This window comes from Tenrec ecaudatus, chromosome 10 (genome assembly GCF_050624435.1).
Source record: "Tenrec ecaudatus isolate mTenEca1 chromosome 10, mTenEca1.hap1, whole genome shotgun sequence".
Classification (NCBI taxonomy): Eukaryota; Metazoa; Chordata; class Mammalia; order Afrosoricida; family Tenrecidae; genus Tenrec; species Tenrec ecaudatus.
In genome coordinates this window covers 117,537,176-117,562,706 of record NC_134539.1, presented here as the reverse complement: position 1 = coordinate 117,562,706, position 25,531 = coordinate 117,537,176, and the positions used below count along the sequence as shown (strand labels likewise).

The following is a 25,531-nucleotide window of genomic DNA, read 5'->3' as shown; positions in this document are numbered from 1 at the left end:
CAAGAATGGATGTTGAATCTTCGTCGTCGACTGATAGAACCACATGCTTCTTATCCCTAATTTTGCTGTTGTGGTGAATTGCATCAATTGCTTCTCTATTGTCAAACCACCCTTGTCTATCCGGTTTGGATCTCACTTGATTGCAATTCCTGTTGATGCTTTGTTGAATTAGTGTGTCTAGAAATTTGTTGAAAAAATTGGCATCTATATTCGTCAGAGATATTGGTCTAGCCCTCCTTTGTGAAATCATTCCATCATAGACACAGACAGACCTCAGCTGCCCTTGGAATGGATTTTGTTTTCTTTGCTGTCCCCGTCACTGTTTTTTATACCTCCAAATGTTTGTTTATATGGTTCTCTTTCTTAATGATTCAGTAGTTTGGGAACAACAAAGACTCACACCTCTTTACCCAGGATTACCTTAGGTTTCATCCTCTCTGTCAAAACTTAACCTCACGATGTGTTCAATGCTCCTTAAGCCTCCCTCTGATCTCCGAGGCTTGCAGCATTTGCATTACTCCAAATGCTTAATAGAAGCATCCATTGAAGATTAATTAGTTGAATAACCAGGGACTGGAAGAAGGTAGATCTCGGTTAGAAGGCAGAAGTAGTAGATTATAAAAGAGCTTCGGGGCTATGGGAAAAGGACCAGGGTAGAACTATTGCTGATTCGGTAGCTCAGGGGAACTCGGGTTTTTAGGACCTGGATGTCTGATGTAGCTAAGGGAACTTGGGTTATTGGGATCTGCGTGTCTTATAGCTCGCCAGCCTCTGCAGAGGGATCCTCCGGGGACTGCAGTCATGAAGTCCAAATGACAAACTGGGTCCTGCCTAGCGCTCCCTTACACTCAGAGAAGTCTCCCCCAGGGAAAAAGACAGCACCCATCCACATTCCCAACTTCCAAAGCAGGAATCCCATCCCTTGAGACCACGCTCTTCCCTCCTCACAAAATTTCAATCCCAGCATAATGTTTTAAAAGAAAACTCCAAAACTCAGGTTTTGTACAAAAATATATATTTCATTTCATAGTTATATAATAGCATTCACTTCCACACAACATGTTTTATAATACCTTAGGAGTTAAAACCAAAAGTCTTTGCATTATTGGTCCTGGCAAAGGTCCTCTCACTATTCCAGTGGTGGAATATAGAGTTCAGAGGGAGAACATAATTTTTTGAAGTTACAGTTAAAATATCAATAACTTAAATAAGATAAAATTACTTAAGGCGTCATATTCCATATCAATACATAGAGTTCGTGTTGTATAGCATAATAATAAAATCATATCAGAAAATATAGGGGAAGGTAGAGGAAGCTAGCCATTGTCTCCTGGATGTGGTAGCTTCTTGGGTGGTAGCCCTTTCTTGGCTCATAATCTTGTCACGGCCGTGGCGGTTTCTTGAGTGGTAGTGTAAGTCCTTGGTGTCTGGGTTTTCTTGTCAAGGGAGGCGATGGAATCCTTGACCCACTTCTGGTTGGGGTCAACACAGACCTCTTTGCCCAGTATAGTCTTGAAGCTGTGGAAGAGAGAGGCCTGCGTTAGATGGAGTTGTTTTGTGATTTCGTCCTCAGAGAGCCAACCCATCCTGCCCTAGCGGTTTCCACGGGAAGAGGAGGGCACTCGGAACCATTGCTCCAATGGAGAACTTGGGAGGCTCTGAATGGACACCTACAAGGGCACCACTTCCCCCTCTTGGACAGCGCTTCATTGGGAACCATTGAGCATGAGATCAGTTGGTGTGAGGCTCTTGACTCTATGACTCTACGTTTGTGGGGATTGTGCCCTTTTCCCGGGGGAAGGATGTAGGACCAACTCACATCACAGCTTCTTCGGGACACTTGCTGTTGACGACTCTCATGTAGCTCACCAGTCTCTGCACAGGGATCCTCCGGGGGAAAAATGAGTAGCAACAAGTGACCGGGGAATTAATTGCATCTGGAAATAAAACCACATAAAAAGGAATTTTAGAATGGGTACTATATGGACATATTTTTCATTTAGAACAGAACAGAGTAGTCAAGTGAAGGTAACGCATAGGTCAGAGTAGAGGTAGGTCATTGTTACAGTGAAAGATGTCTAGACAATCCTGACTCATGCCAACTCCCTGTGTGTGCAGAGTAGACGTGAGCGCCCCCTGGGGCTTCAAGACTGACACTGCATAGGCAGATTGGCGGGCTTTTCCTTTGAGGCACATTCGGGTGGGTTCAAACTACCAATCTTTCACCGATGCAAATTATCGAGGAAAATTAGCCTCAGCCTCAAGCTCTGGGGTACCCTTTTAGGTTCTATACAATCCTATATGGCATCCCATGAATTCCAGTTAGGCTGTGTGATCAGTCTCCCTTCTTGACCTCCACTGAGTTTCCCTCTCCCGAAAAAGCAGATGCTAGAGTGAGAGTCTACAGATCTCCTTTGCTCTGATAACCAGGAATAGGGCGACGCAGAAGCGGCCTTACCTGGCTGAGCAAGCACCTGGGAGGTGAAGGTGGCAGCTGTGAGCAGGAGGCTGAGGAGAACCACAGAGCCCTTCATGTTGGAGGCTGAGGAGGAGAGCGTCAGTCGTCAGTTGGAGTGTTGGCAGCTTCAGGCTTGTTCTCAGCCTCTCTGCTGCCCTGACTGCTCTGCCTGCCTTTTATTGAAAGCCAAAAGGGCGGAGCAGGGAAGAGAGGGCGTGGCTGAGGGCAATCTCATCCTTAATGAATGATGGAGTGGAAAGGGAAATTTGCTGAGCAAGTTCAGCTCCCTGGGGGATTTCAAGGAAGTAGGCGCAGGAAGCACTGAGCACACTTTCCATCTTCTGAAAAGACCAAAAGGAGTGGGGAGGAGGGGTGTACTCACGCCCAGAGTGACCACAGACAGGATCGCAGAGGGCTCTTCTTAGTGATGCAGCTTTCTCTAAAGCAAAAATTCTGCAAAAAGAGAAGGAAGCCAGGACTCTGAGGTCACGAGGGAGATGACGGAATCTCAGGGTGTGTCCTCAGCCTGCCTTCAGGGGACTTTGGGCTGGGAAGGGGCTTGGATGCTCTCCCAACCAGCACCTGAAGACCCCGTGTTCTTTGGGACCCAAGGATGGTGGCACCCTGGAAGCAGAACTGTGGATGGTGCATTCAATGCATCCCAGGACTCAATGGGCTGAAGTCTTGGAAGAAGCCATATAGATTATGTACATAGGCATGTGATAGCCGTGTAGTACTTACTCCGGTGGTATATTCTAAGTCCTTGTCAAGTAGCAAATCTGTAAATATCCCAGTACTATCTAGTAGGCATTGTTTAGTCCCAATTGAAAGATAAGGCAGCTGAGATACAGAGGCACTGTGTAGCCTACCTAGAGAGTAAGTTGAACAGAAATCGGGCAGTTGAGGCCCAGAATCTGTGCTGTTCACCGTCCTGCCATATATGCTCCTGGAATGAGGCTTGTACCACGTTCCCAGCTAGCTGCCCAGTCATATAGCTGGGTATTTCCTCTCTCGCTCTTCATCATTCTTCAAACCAACAGACCCTGTTCACATTCCTGAAGGCTAAGTCACCATCAGCCTGGAACCTGTGGGTAACGCACCAGACAGCAGTGGGCAAGAAGGGTGTCTCTTGTTATGGCGCCTGATCCCCTGGCTTCCTTCTTGATCCCTAAGGAGGGTGGGTGACCGAGCACCCCGTTGTTGTGGGGAATAGACAGAGGAACATAAACACACGTGGGAGTGGAATGCCTGGCTTCATTATGTGGTCTGCCCCAGATTTCTTCTTATACCACAGAATCATAGTCATAAGAACTGGAAGACCTTATAATCCATCTCAGTCAACTCTTCTGGGGCATGTCAGTGGCTGAGCCTAGAATCCACCTCTCCCGACTCCCAGCTCAGGGAATCTTCTAGAAGTCTCACTGCTCCCCGAAGATATTTACAAAAACTCAAACTAATCACCATTGGGTCAATCCTAGCTCATAGCTCTATGACCCTACAATTCATTCATCGACTGCAGCAATTGCTTGGATTTTCTCCAGCTTATCCGCGCCTGGATATTTAAACTGCTCTCCGTTCTCATCAGCGAGTCCTGGAATTCTTGAATCACAGGACCGACTGACATCGTGGGCACAAACTCCTCATGCGACACAACCAGACTGCATTCCAGGGAGGGAGATAAACTGGCCCCTGGTGGCAGTGACACGTTTCCCGGCTCTTCTGAGTGTTGGACCCCACGGTTGTACTTCCGGGAGAGCGCATCATCTCTGGAAAGTGATTGTCTCTGCATGTGTCGGTCAATGAGCACGTCAGAGACGAGAAAGCAAGACTCAGAGACGAGAAAGTGAGACTCAGAGATGAGAAAGTGAGACTCGGAGGAGCAAGTCTCCCCTTTCCACTTCTCCTTGCCAAGCCCAGTGGCCCTCCCAGCAGGAGGTCAGGCACAGTACGAGAGGAATGAGTGGAAATTCCCACTATGAGGCAGGCTTGGAAGTTCCAAGATCATGTGGAAGAGAATGAATTTGGCAGGAGCCTGCATTCCAGCTGCCGAGTCTGGAGCCAGGGAGCCTCACGTGGGGCTGTGGAGGGAGCTTTCAGCACAGTGCATGTATGCAGTGCCTGCTTGGGGTACAGAAGGGAAACGTCCCAGAATGGAGGTGGGGCAAGGAGAGGTTAGGATTTTGGTGCTCCCCAGAGCCCCCCTCCCCAGGCCCTTTGGTCCCCCACCCCATCAACCCCCAGATGAGGAACAGAACAGCTCCTCCCGGTGAATAATCCTTTCTTTCTTCCCTCCAGGGAGCTGACCCCAGCACCAGGGTCCTCCACGGGTACCTTTGTCATCACCACGGACTCCTACTCAGTGGGTAAGGGAAAGAGGAAGTGAAAGTGAACTTTCTAGAAAGATCAGAAGCCAGGGCCCAGATTCTTCTTTGGCCAGCTTATTCTTGCATTTCTGGCCCTTGGGGGTCCCTGCTGTTCTCTGGTTTCCTCCCTTCAGTGACTAGCAGAGCCCCTCTAGGCTCCAACCTACCCCCCACCCCACCCCAATCATGCAGATGGGACCCTTATGATCCATTGTGTGTAGACCGTTGGATTTTCACAAGTTGGTCACTGGGTCTTCTTCCTAGCCCATCTCTGTCCAGAAGCTTCCTTCCCTGATACCTTTTCAGTATCATAGCAACACTGCAGCCTCCAGTAACAGACAGATGGTGGCTGTGCTTGATGTGCAGAGGCAGGGCATCGATCCCAGATCTCCAACACGGGCGGCGAGAATCCTACCACCGAGCCACCAGTGCTGCCCTCAGCGGTATGACAGCAGCCTTAACAAGGCTCAGGATGGAAAATGCTGGTCAGGTGACGGGGACAATGAGTCCCTCACTTTGCCTCCTTGGATTTTTTTTCTTTCTTGCTTGCTTGCTTCTTTTGAGTCATTTTATTGGGGGGATCCTACAGCTCTTAACACAATGCATACACACATCCATCATGTCAAGCACATTTGTACATCAGTCGCCATCATCATTCTCAAAACATTTTCTTTCTACTTTGAGCCCTTGGTATCAGCTCCTCATTTCCCCCCTCCCCCCTCCCTCTCCCACCCTCCCTCCCTCATGAACCCTTGATGATTTAGAAATTATTATTATTTTTTCATGTCTTACACTGACCGATGCCTCCTTCACCCACTTTTGTGTTGTCCGTCCCCTTGGGTAGGGGGTTATATGTCGATCATGTAATTGGTTTCCTCTTTCTCCCCCTACCTTCCCCTTCCCCTCCTGGTATCGCTACTCTCCTTATTAGTCCTGAGGGGGTTATCTGTCCTGGATTCCCTGTGTTTCTAGCTCCTATCTGTACCCATGTACATGCTCTGGTCTAGCCAGATTTGTAAGGTAGATTTGGGGTGGGGAGGAGCATTTAAGAACTAGAGGAAAGTTGTATGTTTCATCATTGCTACACTGCACTCTGACTGGCTCGTCTCCTCCCCGCAACCCTTCTGTAAGGGGGTGTCCAGTTGCCTACAGATGGGCTTTGGGTCTCCACTCTGCACTCCCCATTGTTTACATCGATATGGTTGTTTGTTTTGGGTCATCCGATGCCTGATAGCTGATCCTATCAACACCTTGTGATCCCACAGGCTGGTGTGCTTCTTCCATGTTGGCTTTGTTGCTTCTCAGTTAGATGGCCGCTTGCTTATCTTCAAGCCTTTAAGACCCCAGATGCTGTACCTTTTGATAGCTGGTCACATCAGCTTTCTTCACCCCATTTGCTTATGCACCCATTTTGTCTTCAGAGATCGTATCAGGAAGGTGAGCATTCATGGAATGTCAGGTTATTAGAACAAAGTATTCTTGCATTGAGGGAGTACTTGTGTAGAGGCCCAATGTTTATCTGCTACCTTAATATTTAACCTATAAATATATGTACATAGATCTATTTCCCTATCATTATATGTAAATATATTTACATATGTACATGCCTGTATTTAGACTGCTCTAAATGGCCTTTTCCTCCTAGTTCTTTCCTCTATTTCCTTTTACTTTTCTCTTATTTCACTATCATGTTCGACCTTCATGTGGGTTTCAGTAAATCCTCTCCCTTGCATTGCCCTTGATCCAGCCCTACCAGCCCTCCTACACCCTCCTCCTCATCGATTTTAGATCACTTGTTCCCTTGTCCCTGGGTTGGTTGACACCCCTCTTCCTTTCCCCTGCCTCCCCCTCTCCCATGTTCCCCTGGAAATGTCAGTCCTGCTGTTTTGTTTCGAGAGCACGCTGGAGTTGGCCTTTGTGAGACATGCGTTTTTCTGGAGAGAGGACTCATGGTTTCCTTCCTACTAGCCAAGGAATCCCGCCTCATGTGACATGTTGCACACCTGCATTCCAACGTTCCACGAGTCTTGGGAATGTCGTGGCTTGGGTGCCCAGCTGGTAAACCCGAGTGAGGGCAGCAGGCTCCATCCACCAGCTACTCCATGGGAGAAAGGTGAGGCAGGCTGGTCTTGCAAAGATTTCCATCCTCAGAACCCCCAGGGAATGGTTCTACTCCGACCGAGAGGGTCGCAATGAGCTGGGATCTGCTCAAGGACCCTGCCCCATTGCAGCCAGCGAGAGCCACCCATGGAGCCAATACACTAGATTCAGACATCGAGCCTCCTTCTCTCCCGTTGGTTAATGGAACCTACCAGAAATGGAGTCCTAGGCCCCGCCCACGGCTTGCTGACTCACAATTCATGTGTACACCGGTCTGTATACTTTCCTATGTGTGTGCGTGGAAAAAGAACAAACAAATCGCTCTTGGAAGAAGTACAAATAGCATGCTCGGAGAAGCCAGGGTGGAGAGACTTTGTCTCATGTACTTTGGACAGGTTGTCAGGAGAGACCAGTCCTTGATCAAGTAGAGAGGCAGCAAGAAAGAGGAAGGTCCTTGCAAGATGAACTGACACCGTGGCAGCCAAACATACCAGCCTCGAGGATGGCGCAGGCCGGGCGAGGCTGCCTTCTGTGGGCCATGGGTCGCTGTGAGTCAGAGCCGACTCCTGTAACAGCAACATTGTGTAATGTGAAGCTGGGTTGCTCTAAGCTCCGGGCCAGGGGGACTCCGTCTCCTGATGGAGCTGATGATCAGTCTGTGTTTGCAGAGCGCCTGGTGCACGCTGGTTGAAGGGATGAGTATTTATTGAGAAAAGCGAGGCGAGAGACGGGAAATATTAAACCGGAGCACAGATTCCTTGGTGAGCGTCTCTCACAAGGAAGGGTGAGCTCCTCCCTCCTCGGGGGTTTGATGAGAGGAGGAAGCCCTGGTGGCGCGGTAGTGAAGCGCTCGTCTGGGGGCGTCAGTAGGACGGGGGCCCAGGCAGAAGAGAGGAAGGGTGACATCAGAGGGAGAGGGAAGGGGTGCAAGAAGATGCCAAGAGCAGGGTCATAATCCGTGGTCCCGGGAGACTGGGGTCCACTGCTCTCTAGCTGTGTGGCCTTAAAGCAAGTCACGTGACCCCTCTGGGCCTCTCCATACACGTGATTAGTAGCGTAGCTGTTTCTGATCATGTCATGCGACTCGAAGGCAAACACCAAACGTGCTTTGTAAGCACTGTCACAAGTGGTGGCAGGGTCCAGACAGCATAGTTATATGCTCCTGACCGCTCTACTCCCATAAAGGCTACCAGTCTCAGGAACGCGCAGGGACAGTCCCACCCGGCCCTGCAGGGACGCCATGAGCCAGAATGGACTCAGTGATGGTGAATTGGGAGGAGGGGGTTGGGTGGGTGGTTGTGGTTTGGCCTCCACTCTTTGTTTTCTGTGATGCAAATGTACTGGGCATCTTTGTTGTAAACTCACAGTGATTCTTTTTCCCGTGTGCCTCCCTATTCCCCCTTCTGCTGGGGGCCACAGGCGGACTTAGCGGGTCCACCAGGGCGGCACCAGAATCCAACTCAACTCTCAGCTCCTCATTCAGCGGTCCACTCCGCTGCAAGTTTGCATCCCAGAGGCCCAGACATTTCCACACAGCCAGGCCCTGTCTGCTTCATTCTCCCATGTGACCCCCCTCACCCCCCTAGTCTCACCCTCTGCTTCACGAACTTTCCACAGGCCACCCCTCCCTCAGGCATTTGCTCCAGCTGAGTCCCAGCAGTGGACAGGGCTTCTCCTAGACTAGGTTTTCAGTAAGTCCTCTCAATGATGAAACCGCCCCCAGCCTCAGCTATTTGCATTGTGGGCTGACCGAAATCAGACAATCAAATTACGGGAGAGTGAGACTTTTGCTTTCCCGAGTGCCCCACTCCTCCTGTTTGAGGAAGAGATATGGCAGGGGATAAGGGGAGAGTGGAGCGGTGGGGTGGGGGGTGTCCACCAGCAGAGGGGTCGCGTGGCTTCTGCTTTGGAGATGATATATGTCTAGCTCCCCTCACCCCACCCCCCATTGCAAAATGCTGCCTGCTGAGAAAGGGAGGCTTGCGCTGTCAGTTTCAGTTGGGGAGCCAGCCAGCCGAGTGGGTTGCGAAGCTCTGTCCTTGCGGACTTGACTGCGTGCGACTGGACCCCCGGAAAGGGACCCTGAGTGGCAGTGCAGAGGATGTTTGTCTAGTTCAAAGGGAAGCGGAGGAAACGGTTTTGCAATGCACACACCCCTCTTCTGATTTAAGAGCATGGGCTTCAAAAGAAAGCTGTGCCAAGCAACTCCCCTGGGCCGCTCCCTCCTTGCTGAGAAATGCAGCCAGCTAAGAGGCAGATGTGCGTGCCTGTGGTTCTCCTTGAAGCTGCCTCGGACGGATGGACGGGCACAGTGGAAGCTGTATGCATTCAGGGGTCAGGGCAGGGGCCGTCTGCCTCGTTCACCCCCAGCACTATCTGCACCAGGTGCCATGCCGCTGATGGCACCCAAGAGCATGCCCTGTGTGGCGAATGAAAGCACCACAGGGGGTTTCCATTGTGGCTGTTCCGTTGGGCTGCTATGATTTGTGGAGACTCAGTGGTGGTGGGTTTGTTTGGCTTGTTGTCGTCGACTCGTTCAAACTGGAGGGCCAGGCCTTTCTTCTGAGGTGGCTCTGGGTGGTCTCAAACCTTCAACCTTTCCGTTAGCAGCCCAGCTTGCTGTGTGTGCCAGTCAGGGACTCCTGGATCCAGGACGAGGTGTCCCATCGATATGTGATGAATGAGTTGAGCTAGAGAAAACTCTGAACTGGATGGTGCCGTCCAAAGCCTAGCTTTCGATAGGCTGCGTTGGCTTGGCTTGAAAATGGGGGGAAATGAAGCTGCCTGGGATTTGAGATCCTCTTCGTGCCGCAATGCGCCCCTCTGTGCGCCTGGATCTGGGCGGGCAGGCGCTGCGTGTGTGCTTGAGTGTCCATGTGTGTGTCTGGGGGCGGGGGGATTGGAGGGAGGTGCCTGAAGACGCAGAAGCTAACATGGTCCACCCAGGATCTGTCAGCTTTCGCTTCTTTTTTGACCTGGGGAAGCCACTTCTTTGGGGACATCTTCTGGAGCCAGTACAGGTAGGCAGTCTTTGCTCAGGAGGAAGGATGGAGAAGGCCTTTGGTGGCCAGAAAGACCAACCGCCCCCTCGTCACACCCTTGGCAGTACAGAGCTGGACAAGGGAGGAAAGGGACACGTTTGCTTAAGCACAAAGAGACGAAGGCCTGCTCTTTGAGTCCAGAGTCGCGAGACGTGCTCTGAGAGCCAGGAGAGGTGGCCCCTGGATGGATGGCCCGAGTTCAATGCCAGGCTGAGAAGTCAGTGGGAGTGGGGCTGCAAGATGTCGTGGCCCTGACACATGGGTGGAGGGGTTACTTGTGGGGAGCATGGTCCAAGCCTGCAGGGATGAACGGAACACAGGGCGGGCTGGGGAGCCCGGGGAAGGCTTGGCACTGTGGCCATGGCCATGGCTGGAGGCACACTGTTGCAACAACTGGGTGGTTTGGGCCCTTTCTTGTCTCCAGTCACCTCCAGGAATGGTGTCAGCAGTAGTGGCCAAGACCCCAGGCCAGGGGTCAGTGCATTGCCCTGTCCACTTCTCCCTTTGCCTGAAACTGAGCCACGGGGATTATCTGACCAGCTCCTGGATATTCCTGGGCAGTGTCAGAGCACTGAATGGGGAGGTTAGGCAGACGCTAGTAGATGTCCTCCAAGTCTGGACAAATTGAATGCAACCAACAAGCAATTGGACAATAAACGAAACCTGAGCTATGGACCTGACAAAAATGACGGCACTGGCCTCTCGCTCCTCCCTCTCTCTCTCACACATGTTCATCTATCCTGCCTAGTTCATTTCTCCAACCCACCACGTGCCCCCTTTTGCTCCCCAGTGCTCAGCGCAATCGGGATACCCTTAGATGCCGATGGTGACATGAGAGAGGGCGTTGAAACATTTGTGAAATCTTCCGTTCGTTCAATGGAAAGTTAAAGGAAGGGAAAGGTTAGGGGATGTAAATGAACTGGTAGGGAAGTCTTCCTACTTCCTCTGGATTTCTCTTCAAATGAATTCATCACCACTTCGTGCCATGCCCTGCTCGTGGCCACGCTGTGGACTTTGTCACCTTCCTGAACTTCTGCATTTCATACATTGAGATTCAGTCATCCACTTCTCTGACCACCACTTTCGACTTCCTTCCTCTCTGCTTCTTCGCACCCACTGTGTCCACTCTTACCGACCCCTAACAGCATCCTCTCATCTCCGTCGCCCCGTCTCTCCGTTCAGGGACCAATGGGAAGCTCACTTAGCTGTTAGCAGAAAGGGAGGTCCAATTCTACTTGGAGATAGGTGTCTTGAAAGAAAGGCTTGGCAGTCTAGTTCTGAAAAGTCAGCCACTGAAAACCCTTGTGGAGTACACACCTGGGGCCATCGGAGACCAGAATGAACTGGACACCAACTAGTCTTATTTCATGTTTCACCTGTGAGGCCCCAAACCGTGAGCTCCTCCCCTGTCCTCCCAGCCACAGCTGCTCCTCTGCTGTCCGACTGCTCCAAGACCTCGCTTTTCTAAGTGGCTCAGGGGGCTGCAGGGGAAGGTTCCTGGAGCCAGCAGGCTCCTTCTGGAGGTTGCCTGCAGCCACCCTGTGCCTTCTGCATACTCCATGGCGGCAGTCCAGACCTGCGCTTTCCCCTTTGCGTCTCTTCCCCCACTTCTGATCATCAGCCCTGTCAGGAGACAGCAGACTTCCCAGCGGGAAGCAGAAACCATGAGCGGTGGATGCTCCTGCTGCCCATACAAAAACTGCACGCCACGTGGGTGCTCTCAAAACCCCTATGAAGTCCCCCGTCACCTGCTGGTACATCCCTTGGTCCATCTCCTGTCGCTTTTTCCAGCGCCTGCCTCTCTCTCCACCTGTTCTAGGACTTTGTCTCCTCCGTCTCCCTGCTCTCCCTACCAATCCGCTCAGTCAGTCTTCTTCCTGGGGAAAATAACACATCCACCATAACCCTGTCTCCCCTCAAGCTGCTCCGTTATCTTTTCAGGGGGAGACTCTCGCTTGTGGTCCTTACTTTCTCACCTCTAATTCATTCCTTCACCTGCGGCCATTTACCTTCTCCATCCATCGCTGGACGGGCCTTCTTGGGATGGGAGTCTTCAGTAATGTCATTGCGACTGAATACAAAGAGCTCTTCACAGCTCTGGGTCGGCACCCCATTACTGCTGAGTTAGCACTGTTTCTCTTTCCTGCTTTCAGGGATTCTCCCCACTTTTGTGTCTGAAACTTGGCTTTCTCTTGCTATTTCTCTCTGACTCTTGGTTTGAGGTTACTTTTTCATTGTTTTCTCTGCTCTGTTTTTTTCTACTGACCTATCTGTCTAGCCACCTAGGTTTAGTTTAATCCATCCATCCATCCATCCATCCATCCATCCATCCATCCGTATTAGTCTGGGTAAACTAGAGAAACAAATCCACAAAAACTCATATGTATAAGAGAGAGTTTTATATAAAGGGTAAGTGCACATCAATAAAACATCCCAAACCAGTGTTCTTCAAGCCCACAATTCCAACATTAGCCCATATGTCCAACATCAATCCAGAAAGTCCTCCTCCATCTCACAAAACACACACAATGATGCCGACTACAGGAGGAAAGCTAAGTCAGTGAATGTGTAAGCATCTCAGTGCTGGCAGGGGTCTCCACACAGCTGCTTCAGCACCCAGGGCTGCATCGGGTAGGTCCATGCGGCTTCTTCTTGGGGTTGTCTTGCAGAAAGTGAGTCTTTCCAGCTGAAGCAGGGAACTGGCTAAGGTAGCTGCACCCTGGTTCAACCATCACAAAGCAAGAGACCTGAGAACTTGAAAGGCGAGCCTCACTAAGCCATTTATCTCTCCGCCCTTCAATTAACCCCACATGTGTTTATCGGCCAGGTTGGCACAATAAACATTAACTATTTCACCATCCATCATCTCTCTCTCTCTCTGTCTCAGTCTCTCTCTCTCTTTCTGTTACTCTGGAAAACAGCAGTTTAACATGAGTTATTACCAAAAGGCACTCTGCCATCTAGTCCACCTGCACCAGTGGCAGATTTATGTACCTAAAGCCACCAGTATAATCTCTTCAAAGACCTCAGCAGCTTTCCATTTCTTCTTGAAGGAGCTCACCTCCCTCAGCGTGGCTTCAAGAAACTCCACGTGGCCCCAGCAGACTTTTGTAGATCCCATCTTAACACCTCCTCCTGGCCATGCTCTACATGGCCCCAGTGTTCTCCTGCTTCCCAGAACATGGCCCTTGATCACATTGTTTCCTTTCCTGAAAAGGGGGCTCCTAGGATAAGTCTTCTAAACTCCCGGAGAAACCATTCTTTGCATTCACTCAACTTGCTACACTGACCTGGGTTGCAGCACTGGGCACAGCCTGTATGTTAAGGGTTCCTTTGGTGTCTGCCTTTACCAGCCAAGTGAGGCAGGATTGCCTATTCATCTTTGAATCTATCCCAGCATTCATTCATTCACCCACTACCCTGTGTATATTCTTTAATTAAGCAATAATCAACTACCTAGCCTCTATTGGACCTTGCTGACTAACTGAATGGAGAGTTTGGGGAGGGTTTGAACTCAGCTGGACAAAAGGACCAACACCTGATAATAGCCATTGTGCTTTGACCTAGCCTGAGATACACGGGACATCTGTTCAGTCGACGTGCCGCTCCCAGTGAGTCACTTTCTAACCTTGGCCAGCTGTGTGATCTTGCTGATGCAGAAGGGAAAGGCTAGATCTTCGAGTCTCTTTATCATTCAGAGATTCCATTTTCTCACGATGTGCTCATTTCCCACGCAGCTGCAAAGGGTGGACAATAGCCTAGTTCTGGAGACCCCCCCTTCGGTCAGACATTAGGCTTTCTGCCCATAGGGCCAGAGGTTGACACCCTTTCACTTCAGCCCTGTAGCTACCTTGTAAGATGGGAAAGACGGGGACTCAGATGCCATTTTGCAGGGAAGTGAAGTGACCTACCCAAGGTCATGGTACCCCTGGGTTGGCATCTAGGAGTCCATACTACTGCTTTGCCCGGTTTCCTTATAAGGAAGTGGGTCTGGTCATTGCCTGTGTCCCCGACTGTGGTTAGAAGTAAAACCTGCGGCCCCAACGGCCACATCCTTTGCATGCCGCTTTTCAGATGGATTTTGCAATCTCATTCTTCCAATCCCTGGTGCTCCGGGCCAAGCATCAGGACTCTGCTTCCCCTTTTGGTTGTCCATTCATCATCTTTTTTTAACCGTTATTTTTCCAGTTCTCTATTTTACTTTCATTGACTTTATTTTCCTATCCTTAGGGCTTGTCATCCTTCAAATCTGTAGTTTCAGTTATTTTGCGGGGGAATGACTCAGGTTTTCCCAGGGGTGGTATATTAAGTCTTAAGCCTTCTAGGAAAAAGAAAGCCAGGAAGCCTCCTCCCACGCTCCCTCCCCGCCCCATGATTGCACCCTGTAAGATGTACAGGTTTCCCAACCTGCTGGACCTGACAGGGCTCCTAAATCAGTTCTCAGTCCGGCTCCTTGCCCTTCTGGCCTGCCCACTAGAGCTCAGGGGGTCCAGTGGGGTTCTATCTTTCTGCCAGCAGGGGCACCCCTCCAAGTAAGAGGATGGGCCCCACAGGCATTGCACATCTAATTTGAGAAATGGGCATCACCAAAGGGTTCCTGGCACCCACGCTGTATTCAGCAGACTGAGGCTCTGGAAGCACGGAGAAAGCCACGGTCACTAATGGTCATCCAGCAAGGACACAGCATGGGACCGAGGTCTTCGATTCCTTGCCTTGGATCTTTTCTTTATCACAAGCTACTGGGAACAGACGAGGTCGGCGAGAAGGGATTTGCATAATCGGTGGGCATGGATTCTGGATAGGTTTCTTTCTTTCGAGGTGTTTTTTTGTCCCTGGGGTGGAAGCTTACAAAGAAAATCTGCGTTCTATGCAACAATTCATACACAGTTTGTTCCTGATGAGGGTTGCTCTCCTGACAAGGTAACAATGCTCTTCCCTTCCCTCCCTGGGTTTCCCACTGCCCTTTTTCTTTGACATCCTTTCTCACCCCCGACCCAGAGCTTGACCCCTGGGCCAATGCTGCCCTTCCGATCTCCGAGCGTTGGTGGTTCTCAGTGGCTAGCCCTCCTGCAGCTTACCCTTATTTCTTATATTTAACTGTGTAGAAATTATTCAGTGGAGCATACTTCTGGCTCCCATGCTGGTGCAAATCTTTGGGAGTTATGATCTCAGTCGCTGGGTACATGAATGAGGAAAACTGAGGGATGAGTGTGTTAATCATCTGTCATTTATTTGCCTGTCCCAAAGGTATGGACCGCACCTGCCTGAGCTCACAAGGTGGAGAACTTGCTAAGGTGCCAATCGGTCCCCCAGGAATAGCAGTCATCCACTGTCCATTATCATGATCCTGGTGTCAGTTTTCATTTCTGAGCTGTATATTAATCATTAACCAAGGTCATTTTAAATATTCTTTCATTCTTTCTGGTTCCTTCCCTACAACATGCCAGAGTGGGTTATGCCATAAGGATCCCTGGTGGCCAGTGGGTCCTGCGTAGGGTTGCTGACTGGGGGAGAAAAGTGGGGCCTTCCACTCCCATAAACAGCCACAGTCTTGGACACCCCAAGGGGCAGTTACACCTGGACTTTTAGGGTCACTTGTTGGCAGTGAGAATTTTAGAATTCCCTACAACAGCTTGCTCTAATAGGTCTTCCATACTCCCATCTTATAAATGAGGAACTGAGGCATAGAGAAGTTGGTCAAGGTCATGTCGTTAGAAAATCTCAGGGCAGAGGATTCTAATCTGGTGCTCCCCTCACCTCCACTGTATCATTCTCCCACAGCAACTCACAGTCATTAAATTTACCTGGAAGGCACCATAGCCACTTTCCCACTGCAAGCCTTTAACTCTGCTCCCCTTCAACAGCCTTCAACTCTCTAGGTCATGACAGAAACACTGCAAGTCACTCTGGGCTTGTTCAAGTCCTTCACTGATTCAGTGACTGAACTCAACCACAAATTCAGGACACAGTCTATTGGGCCCCCTCCTCTGCATCCCGTGCCAGATGCCCTTGCCCTGGTGAAATCCCCAACTGTGCTCCAGGAAGCTCTGCAGGCAGCTGACAGGGTCAGACCAGTAGTCGGCCCTACTTCCTGCCCAGAGCTTGCTCTCCCTCTCGCTCTCCCTCTTGGCATTATAAGACAAGAAGGGCTAATGAATGCTGATTTAGGCAGCATGGAAGCCTTGGAGGTGGTTGCATTCATTCACTCATTCATTCATTCATTCGCTCACCCATCTTTTGAGGAAGCTTTATCGAGGGTATATATTTTTGAGGCATTTTACTAGGTGTTGGAGCTACTCGGATTCAGGGAGCCTCACTTTGATTCAGCTCTGGTGGTGGGCTGCTAACCACAAGGGCAGCAGTTCAAAACCACTTTGTCTATAGGGGAAGAAGAGACTCCACAGCAGTGGGTATCACAGACGTTGGCCTGATTAATCTCCATTCAGTGATCGGTGAGTTTCTGTAAGCCCACTAACTACATCCATAACCTCTGGTCCCCAAAAGTGACTAACGACATCCTGTTCAGTAGTCACCGAAGAAATTCCAAGAGGAGAAGCTATTAGCCCCACTGGCTTCAGGGTAGCATGCAGAATGCAATGAACTTGGTGCACTGTCATGAGCAGCCAGACCGCTCGGAAAGGAATGTATCTGGCTTTCCGGAGAAAGAAGGCACCACCCAACGCTTATCCACGCTGTAGAGTGTAGGAACATTTGTTAGTCATTATGTCTGGAAATGCCCACATGCCATCAAATCAGATTTGGGCTCAGTTTCAAGAAATAAATAATAAAGCCACCTCACCCTCCCGTCTCAGTAGCCAGGCTCCGTCTCGCTCTGGGCACGGTCAGTATTCTAGACCTTCATCTTTCCGATCTCCCCTCTTAAGGGTAAACGGACAAAGTTGGTGCTTCAAGAACTGGGGGACCGATCTTCAACCCGAATGTTTTTGTTTGTTTGTTACAATGATATCATGCCCCTGCTCGTGTTAAAGCCTGTTGGTGTGGACAGAGGACGGCTGAGCCTCTACTGCAGTCAGGCCTGCCTTCACCTGCCCTGCAGGGAAGTGTTGGTCTCTTAACCCTGCATTTACAAAACAAAACCACAACAATTTGCAGAATGAACCAAAGGACTGAGGGAAAAGGAGTTTATCCCACGAGTACCAGATATGGTTAGAACTACGATCTTCAGGACCATCAAGACCCCAACGGCCTAGACTTTTCCTGCGAAAGAACATCCCCAATTGGCATTCTCCCCTGGAGATTGTTGACTGTCTCATAACCCCATCCTGTCGCAGACTTAATGGTTGTCTTAACAAGATGAGGCAAGGCAAAACAAAACAAAAAGCATATCAACAACTCATTGTAACAATAAATTTATTCTTAAAGAAACATTTTATAACTGCTACAAATTAGAAAGACTCGTCATGGGTGCAAAGAGTTTGTCCTCAGCAGTTCTTCCACAGGAGTAAGAGGAAGCTTTCTTCTCCTGTAAAAGGTTGCAGTCTCAGAAACCCCCCCACGAGCAGCTCTGCCTTGTCCTAAAGGGTCACTTTGAGTTGGCCTTGACTCCATGGCAGTGAGTGCTAAGGACCCATGGTGGTGTCAGAGGTTACTGGTTGGGCTGCCAACTGCAAGGTCAGCAGTTGGAAACCACCAGCTGCTCTGTTGGAGAAAGATGAGGCTTTCTGCTCCTGTAGAGTGACCGTCTCGGAAACCCACCAGGGCAGTTCTACCCTGTGCTAAAGGGTCGCTATGAATCAGAATCAATTCGGTGGCATCGCGTTGAGTTTAACCTAAAGGTCGGTGGTTGAAGTGTCTGGCAATCTCCTTGGGTAAAGGTCACAGAGGAGAAACCCCCAGGGCAGTTCTGTTCTGCAGCACACGGCTCATCAGGAGTCAGAACTGACAGTAGGATTGTTGTTTTGTTTTGTTTTCATCAGAAACAGGTCTGGCTTGCCCCAAGATGCAATAATAATAAACATCATTTCGCAGTTCTAATTTGTGGTAGCTCCCTGTTTAACAAACTGAGCCCGGGGACTTTCTCTTTTAAAGAGAGACAGAGAGAGAGAAAGAGAGAGAAAGAATTGCGGTCCTCCTGCTGTTGATGGAATTGGAAGGATTAAATGATAACGGAAAGGCCCAATTATGAGTCATAGTCTCCACTAGGAGGCCAGAAGGAATCAGTGAGGCTCGGTTGGCTACCCCTATGGGCCCCTCTGTTTGGGATCACAAGAGAAGGTCCAGGACAGAGTCAGAAAGAGAGAAAAAGAACACGCCAAAGCATCATATAAAGCAGACTCGTGGTAGCCCCCAGCCCATCGCTCAGATCCGGACTCCTAGGGCCCTGAAGCCTGGAACAGGACCCCTGGAACGCCAGCTTTCAACCACTCCGTGCTCAGCCCTTTAAAATGAGCAATAGGCCCAGTCAAGTGTATAAAACCAACTATACAAAACTATCTTATCCCCCCCCCCCAAACAAAACCCAGAAGGCAGGAAGCAACAGCAGAGAAGGCTGAGTAGAAACGGGGGCCCCAGGGCGGACGTGGGACGAAGAGGGCCCTCACCGCGAGGGGACTGTAGTCAAGGCCATGCAACAAAGTGCGTACAAATTGTTGAATGGGAAATCTTGCTTCATAAATGTTCACCCAAACCACACCCCAAATTTCACCAACCGAAAACCAAACAACAACAACCGAAATGACTTTCTCTGCTGGGGAGTCCCTGCTGCTTGACGTGTGGCCAAGGATGACAATGGGTGAGGAAAGCATGATACTTTGTCTGTTGATTACCATGGGACAGCAGACAGAGTGACCTGTTAGCACACAGAGGCAGGTGGCACGGACACCCCAGCTGGCCGTCCGTCCTACGGAGGGCAGGCGTGCAATAGCAGAAGCTGGGTTGGGGGAGGGACTTACCCGCGGGACCGTCCCAGGCAGAATTCTAGGGAAAGTGGGCTGGGGGCAGGGTGCTTGTGTAGAACCAAGGTCATGGTAACCGGTGATGGGGAAGTCTCGAGAAAGGTTGTGCCTGTGTCCTCCCTGTCCTGTGGTTCTGGGAAGAAGCTGGGGGCCTTGGCAATGGGGGAGTAGATTCCTCTTCCCTGGAAGAACTTGGGGACAGCAAAAAGCCTGCCAGCAGCCCTCTGGGTGGATGAGTCTAGAGTACTTCCTCTTAGAAGCGAAGGACAGTTCTTTTTTGGGTCTTTTTTCACAAACCAGTAGTGTCACTCCTGGAACTCCACGTGCTGATCTCAGCTGTGCTGATGGGGGACTGAGGGGAAGATGATGCTGGCAGAGCCGGAGTCAGGGTTATGGCAGGGGGACAACACTGCCCCTCCTGAAGACAATACCTGATGGGTTCAGAGGAGGCCATTGCTTATCACTAGCCCCTTCCATGCCCCTGGCTCCTGGGCACAGGTGAGTACATCGAGGCTCGGAGAAGTCAGCCACTCGGGATGATCACATGGCTGGCGAAAGGCAGAGCTAGGGTACAGACCTGGAGCTTCCAACTCCAATCCTACTCTCAAGGCCTGGTCCTCTCTCTGGAGGATGGAGGGAGTGTGAGTGAGGTCAAGCTATTGTAGTTCATCAACCAGTGTCCACTGAGCCCCCTGCTCTGCACCTGCTACCTCATTCATCTTCACCATCACCTGTGATGTCACCAACCCCCCCTGCATTTTTTTTAGGGACATGAAAGGTAAGGCTCTCAAGGTGTTTTCAGACAGTGACATCACCTTGGCCTCCCTGTCCTGCTGACAAAAGGTTGAGCAACATGGAGGGGCTCCTCCATTCGTCTGGGGTGGGGTGGATTCCCTGGGATTTTCCAAGTGATTCAAGGTCTGGCTCTCCCAATATGGGGAGGAAGAGGACTTGGCTGGCGGACTGCTCCTCTGGCAGGGCACAGCTCCAAAGCTGACCTAGAAAGAGGCCAAAGGGGTGACCTGTCATCTGAGCTCATAGGTGGGGCCTGCCAATGGGGGGTAGCATGTCTGGTGGGAATAGTCTGCATGACTCCGAAATGCCTATTTTCAAAGCATGGGAGGAAATCCCAGGCTCAGGAGCCAAATGGCATCAGGCCACTTGGAAACGGAGGCTGAAGGCAAAGGCAGGAGGGGGATGCACAGAACGTCAGGGTTTAGTGGGTAGATGCTTGGCTACTGGGTGGATGGGGCCAGGTAAGGAGCATTCAGGGACATTCCAGCCCCTGTCCCAGCTTCCCATCTCTATGCCTATGTACTCACTTGGTCAGATTGAGATTGGGCCTTTGCACAGGAGCAAAAGGAATGTTTCCCCATCAATAGCTGAGGAAGAGGTTGGGTATATACTTCTTAGTTAATTCCAGCAGCTGCAGCAGCAGCCATATCACGGCTATCACTCCCGGTGCCTCTATTTTGGCTCCTACTGTTAGCCAGGCCCTGTGCTAATCCACTGTGATCGAGTGGATCGCTACTCAACTCTGTAGGCCAGAGTAGAATGGCCCTGAGGTAGTTAGTTTATTGTGCCAACTTGGCCGATAAACACAGGTGGCATTAATTGAAGGGCGGAGGGATAAATGGCTCAGTGAGCCTCGTCTTTCGAGTTCTTGGGTCTCTTGCTTTCTGAGAGTGAGACCGAAGTGCAGCTGCCTTTGCCAGTTCCCTGCATTAGCTGGCAAGGCTTAGTTCCTGCAAGACATCCCTGAGGAGAGTCACATGGACCTACCCCGATGCAACCCTGGATGCTGGAGTACTGGTGTGGAGACCCCTGCCAGCGCTGAAATGCTTACGCAGTCACTGACTCCGCTTTCCTCCTGCAGTCGGCATCATTGCGTGTGTTTTGTGAAATGGAGGAGGACTTTGTGGATTGGTATCGGACATATGGGTTAATGTCGGGCTTGTGGGCTTGGGCAGCACTGGGTTGGGATGTTTTCTTGATGCACACTTAACCTTTATAGAAAACTCTCTCTTATACATGAGTTTCTGTGGATTTGTTTCTCTAATGTACCCAGACCCACACAGGCCCCTTTGAGTTTCTGAGGCTGTAACTCTTCACAGCATTGCAGAGCCTTGTCCTTCTCCCTTGGCTGGGCTGGCGGGTTCAGACTACTGACCTTCAGGCTAGAGGAATACTCCCTGTGCTTTCCTAAGTTCACTGCCCCGACTCACAGTGACCCCGTAGGAGAGGGTAGAACTGTTTCTGTGGGCGCCTAGGATTCTAACTCTTTACAGGACTTGGAAGCCTCATCCTTCTGCTGAGTGACTGGTGGTTTTAAACTGCTGAAACACAACTCACACATAACTCACCATCCCTCTAGGGCTCCTTGGACCCTGTGCTACGTGTTCTAGATGCTTCATTTGATCTGCACCTTAGAACAACTCTGCAAATTGCCCATTGCTTCCTGATTTGTGCTCTAGGGCAGAGCACGGGAACGCTGCCTCTAGCCTGTGTCTCAGGGGCTGAGAAATCCTTTGTTGGGTTTTCCCGTTTCTCAAGGCCTCCTAGTTTGCAGTGGTTAAGGGCTAGGTTGTCAACCAAAAGCTTGCTGGTTGTAACTCACCAGCTGCTCCTTGATAGAAAGACATGGCAGTCTGCTTCAATAATGATTACCATCTTGGAAACCCTCTTGGGCAGTTCAAGGCTGACCCGTAGGATCACTGTGAGTTTTAATCAACACTGCTGGGTTTGGGGTTTTGGGGTTGGGAAAGGCAGGGCATCCAGGGCATGGAGCAGTCTGTATCTCTGAGCTGGGACCTGCCCCCTCCCCTGTGGAACAGGGAAGGGGGGCCGGTGAGGGTCGAGGAGAAGGAGGTGGTTGGCTTTAGATGGGCATGGCTTTTTTCATTCGGATGCCTCCAGAAGCCAGCCCCACTGTGTGGAGTGGCGGAGTCCCTGGGCGTCTCCGCAGCTGTCACTGTGACTTTGTCTGACCCTGGTCAAAAGTCACTTAGCCTCGTAGTGCCGGTCAAACAAGAATGCAGGCTCACTTCGGAGAGATGTTGCGGGCTCAATTCCAGACGGCCCATTGAAGACAGGGTCAAGACAGAGTGAATCTCACACCTTGTTTCAGTTTCCTGAATAGAAAAGTTATATTTACACTAGTCTATGAAGCGTGCAATGGCAGTATGAAACAGCTTGGACTAACATGGGATCGAATAGCCACACCGTGACATACAGACAGGACGTAGGCACACACGGTGGCGCTGGCAGACTTAGCCTGAAGCAGAGCTGTCACATACCTTCAACTCGTAAAAAATGCACTATCTGCTGGGTGCAGCAAAGAGAAGAGCAATAAGGTGAAAGGGCTATGGCTGCAGTAATAGTCTTTACCTCTAGGGTTGTGATGTGGGCTAAATAAGTTAATAGCCCTTGGAGGTTACACTTATGGGCTGCTAAACCCAAGGTTAATTGTTCAAAACCACTATCACCTTCACAGGAGAAAGATGAGGCTTTCTACACCCATCGGGAGTTACAGCCTCGAAAATCCGCAGGTGCTGTTCTACCCTGTCCTGTAGGGCTTCTCTGAACTGGAACGGACTCAATGGCAGTGAGTTTGGTCTTGCTTTGGGTATAAGTTTCTTAGAACAGTGCATGGTCAGCTCACACGTGTTAGCGGTTGTTGCTATTGTCCCTACCAGTTTGGGGGGCTGTGGAAGGGCTTGCCTTCCCCCATGGGCGAATGTTGCTGTCTGAGTGGGTTAGAGTGATAAGTCAGTCTGGCCCTGGCTTTTCCTCATGTTATCTCTCTCTCCTCCCACAGAAGTCAAAGCCAAGGGAGAACTGGCTGGGGCCACCTGGATCCCAAGACTTTCCCCCGGGGGAGCAGCCTCTTAGCCTCTATGAACAGCTTCTGGGAGGGAGGAGAGCAAAACCGATCTGAAAACATAAACAGGCTGCCTTCTCCCAAGGAAACGGTCTTCTGAACGTCCCTGTGTCTTTTTGTTTCAGAGATTTTAGAGCGCCTTCTACTTGTGAGACTCGAGTAGGTACTTATGAAAGGTGAGCTGTCTGGGGTCAGGATTCCTTCAGAGGGTGGGACCCACCTCAGGATGTTCACTTCGGAAGAGCAGACTGGGTGAAGCATGGCATGAGCTGGGGACCTTCTCCGGGTCCGCAAAGGAATACCACCCAGGATACTATGACCAGATCCCAAGTCTCAGGAAGACGGAATGGCCAGGAAAAGGCATTCAGTGAGATTGGATTTAAATGGATACATTTCCATTCCATGTTCATTTGGCAAGATAGGTCATGTCTACAAGTGATCCAGGACTGTGATAGACTCTTGAAACAGGTGGGAAAGTTGGGGAAAGGGCAAAGAAAGGACAGGAAAAGTGAGTGCTGAGGGATGGTGGAAGAAGAAAGGAGAACTCGGGTCTGCTTCCCTGTGTGTCATGCTCCGTGGGAGGCATTGGGTATGGGGAGCGCATTTTACTTCTTTCTAGTATCAGTTATCAAAAAAGCACACCAGTCGCTGTCAAGTGCATGTGACTCATGGTGACTCCGTGGCTGCAGGGCAGAACCATGTGCCACAGGGTTTCGAGGCTGTGACCTTTGGGAGAGGTGCCCGGTGGTGCCATGGTCAAAGTGCTTCAGTGCAAACCACCCGCTACTGCTGAGGAGGAAGATGGGAGAGTTTGCTTGCATGACGATTTATCATCTTAGATTTATCTCTGAGTAGGAATTGAGCGGATGGCCACCGGTTTTCTTTCAAACATGATTCTCTTGCCTCGAGGGTCACGCCGAGCTGGGGTGGGTATGAGGGCTGCCAGTCTGGTTTGGTCATCAGTGTCGGTCCTTTCCTCTGAGTTCAATTGACCTCTTGGTTATCAGTATAGCACTGAGTCGTGTGTGCCAACCGCGGACAACAAGATGGATTCTGTGTTGGTGGGTGGGTCGGTTCCGACTCAGAGAGACGCTATTTACTACTGAAGGACACACTTACTGGACGTGGGCCATCCTCACAATTTTGTTCGCGCTCGCTCTTGTGCAGCCACCGTGTGAATCACCCGTTGTGTCGAGGGCTTTCTCCTCTTCTTGAACCCTCTACCTTACCAAGCACGGAGTCCTTCCCAGGGACAGGTCTCTCCCGACCGTGAAGTCCAAAGTAGATGAGAGGAGCATTCTGGCTGTCCCGCTGCCAACATACATTTATTTGTTCTTTGGGAAATCAATGGTACTTTATTCTTCGCCAGCACCACAATTCAAATGCATCCGTGTTAGCTGTCTGTGTTAGGTGTCTGCCATTATGGTCCTTATGGCACAGATGGGGGACTTGATGCCCAAAGAGGTTAAACAGCTCGCCCGAGGCAATAAAGTTAACGAGTGACCAATAGGAGGTTTGACCTTGAGAGGACTCAATAGAAAGTCATGTTTAATCCCTTCCATCGACGCTTTGCTTCCTCCTAAGACTTTCCACAAACTGTGAGCCTTCAGACTCCAGTCTGCTAGGTCATCCAGTTGCCAATTCCATTTTAATGAAAGCCATAAAGCTGTTCCTTTCAAGCCCCAGAGCCCGGCCAATCCACAAAGCATCAATAGTCGCTCTGCCAAGGTCTTTGGTCTTTGAGGTTGCGGCGTGATGGAGGTTGAGGAGGCTGAACTATGACGCGTGAAGAGTGAAGGGATGGAGACGGTCATGGGAGGAGGGACTGGGGTACTTGGTTCATGGTTGCTCTGCTTGTCATCGTCCTGCCTCAGAAATGGGGCTTCAATCAAAACCCGAGATGTTTGTTTGTTTTCTGGCTTGGGAACCCCACCCCCAAGACCGACTGCGGCAGCAACCTTGGGCTCATTGCACACCTCTGTGTATTCGCTTCTCCATTTCTTCTGAGTAGGCTGGCGTGGTTGACGGAATTCCATATGCTTCCAGCTGCTTAAAACACTCAAGTCAAAGGAGTAGATTTACCCTCACAGGAGTCCCTGGGCTTTTAGCTGCCAGTTGGAGATGTAGGCCTTCACAGCCGTGTTTCTTTGAGCCGTTTATTTGATTCCTTTGCATCTTAGCGCTAGTTCGTTGTGATTATATTGGGTCTCATGAACTGTGAGTGAAAAATGAGCACTTGACACCCATCCATTCAATCACTTGGTACTATTTTCACGGAGGGCCTCTTATGCTCTTAATGGTAGAGTGGGGATGAAGATAAAGTCCCTGCTGTTAAGGACCTCAGGGTCTGGCCAGGGCAACAGAGTGCAAACAACGGCTTCAAGTCCAGCGCGATTCCTACTCCAACAAGAGTTTGTCAGCACACAGAGCATCCAGACACACGAACCCCTCAGGGCCGACAAGGACAGTAGAGATACCGGGAGGGTGGGGGAGAAAGAGGAAGCAGATCACAAGGATCGATCTAGAACCTGCTCCCAGGGGGACGAATAATGGAAAAGTGGGTGAGGGGTGACGAAGGACGATGTAAGATATGGAAAAAATAGTCGATAACTTATCAAGGCATCATGAGGGAGGATGGGCAGGGAGGGAAGGGGAAGAAATGGGGAGCAGATTTCTGGGGCTCAAGTGGGAAGAGAATGCTTTGAAAATGATGATGGCGGCATATGTGCAAATGTGCTTGACACACTGGATGAATGTATGAATTGTGATGAGAT

The 25,531-nt window shown here is 50.4% G+C and overlaps 1 protein-coding gene and 1 long non-coding RNA gene across 2 annotated transcripts; one reads left to right on the top strand and one right to left on the bottom strand.

Annotated features, from left to right (window-relative positions):
* Positions 1-998: 998 nt before the first annotated feature.
* LOC142459645 (C-C motif chemokine 2-like) lies at positions 999-2,624 on the bottom strand. Its single transcript, XM_075561389.1, has 3 exons — positions 2,459-2,624; positions 1,820-1,937; positions 999-1,518 (listed from the first exon to the last, which is right to left on the bottom strand). The coding sequence occupies exons 1-3, from the start codon at positions 2,532-2,534 to the stop codon at positions 1,371-1,373; spliced, it is 342 nt and encodes a 113-aa protein (XP_075417504.1). The 5' UTR covers positions 2,535-2,624; the 3' UTR covers positions 999-1,370.
* A 2,127-nt stretch (positions 2,625-4,751) lies between these two features.
* Positions 4,752-25,295, top strand: LOC142458212 (uncharacterized). Its single transcript, XR_012786410.1, has 3 exons — positions 4,752-4,821; positions 22,371-22,481; positions 22,695-25,295. It is a non-coding gene; the product is annotated as an uncharacterized LOC142458212 (long non-coding RNA).
* Positions 25,296-25,531: the final 236 nt, after the last annotated feature.

Coding starts and splice junctions, on each gene's coding strand:
- LOC142459645 (XM_075561389.1), bottom strand. CDS start 2,534: ATGAAGGGCTCTGTGGTTCTCCTCAGCCTCCTGCTCACAGCTGCCACC. Junction 1,938..2,458: donor CCAGGTGCTTGCTCAGCCAG/GTAAGGCCGCTT, acceptor TTTTATTTCCAG/ATGCAATTAATTCCCCGGTC. Junction 1,519..1,819: donor TGTCCCGAAGAAGCTGTGAT/GTGAGTTGGTCC, acceptor TCTCTTCCACAG/CTTCAAGACTATACTGGGCA.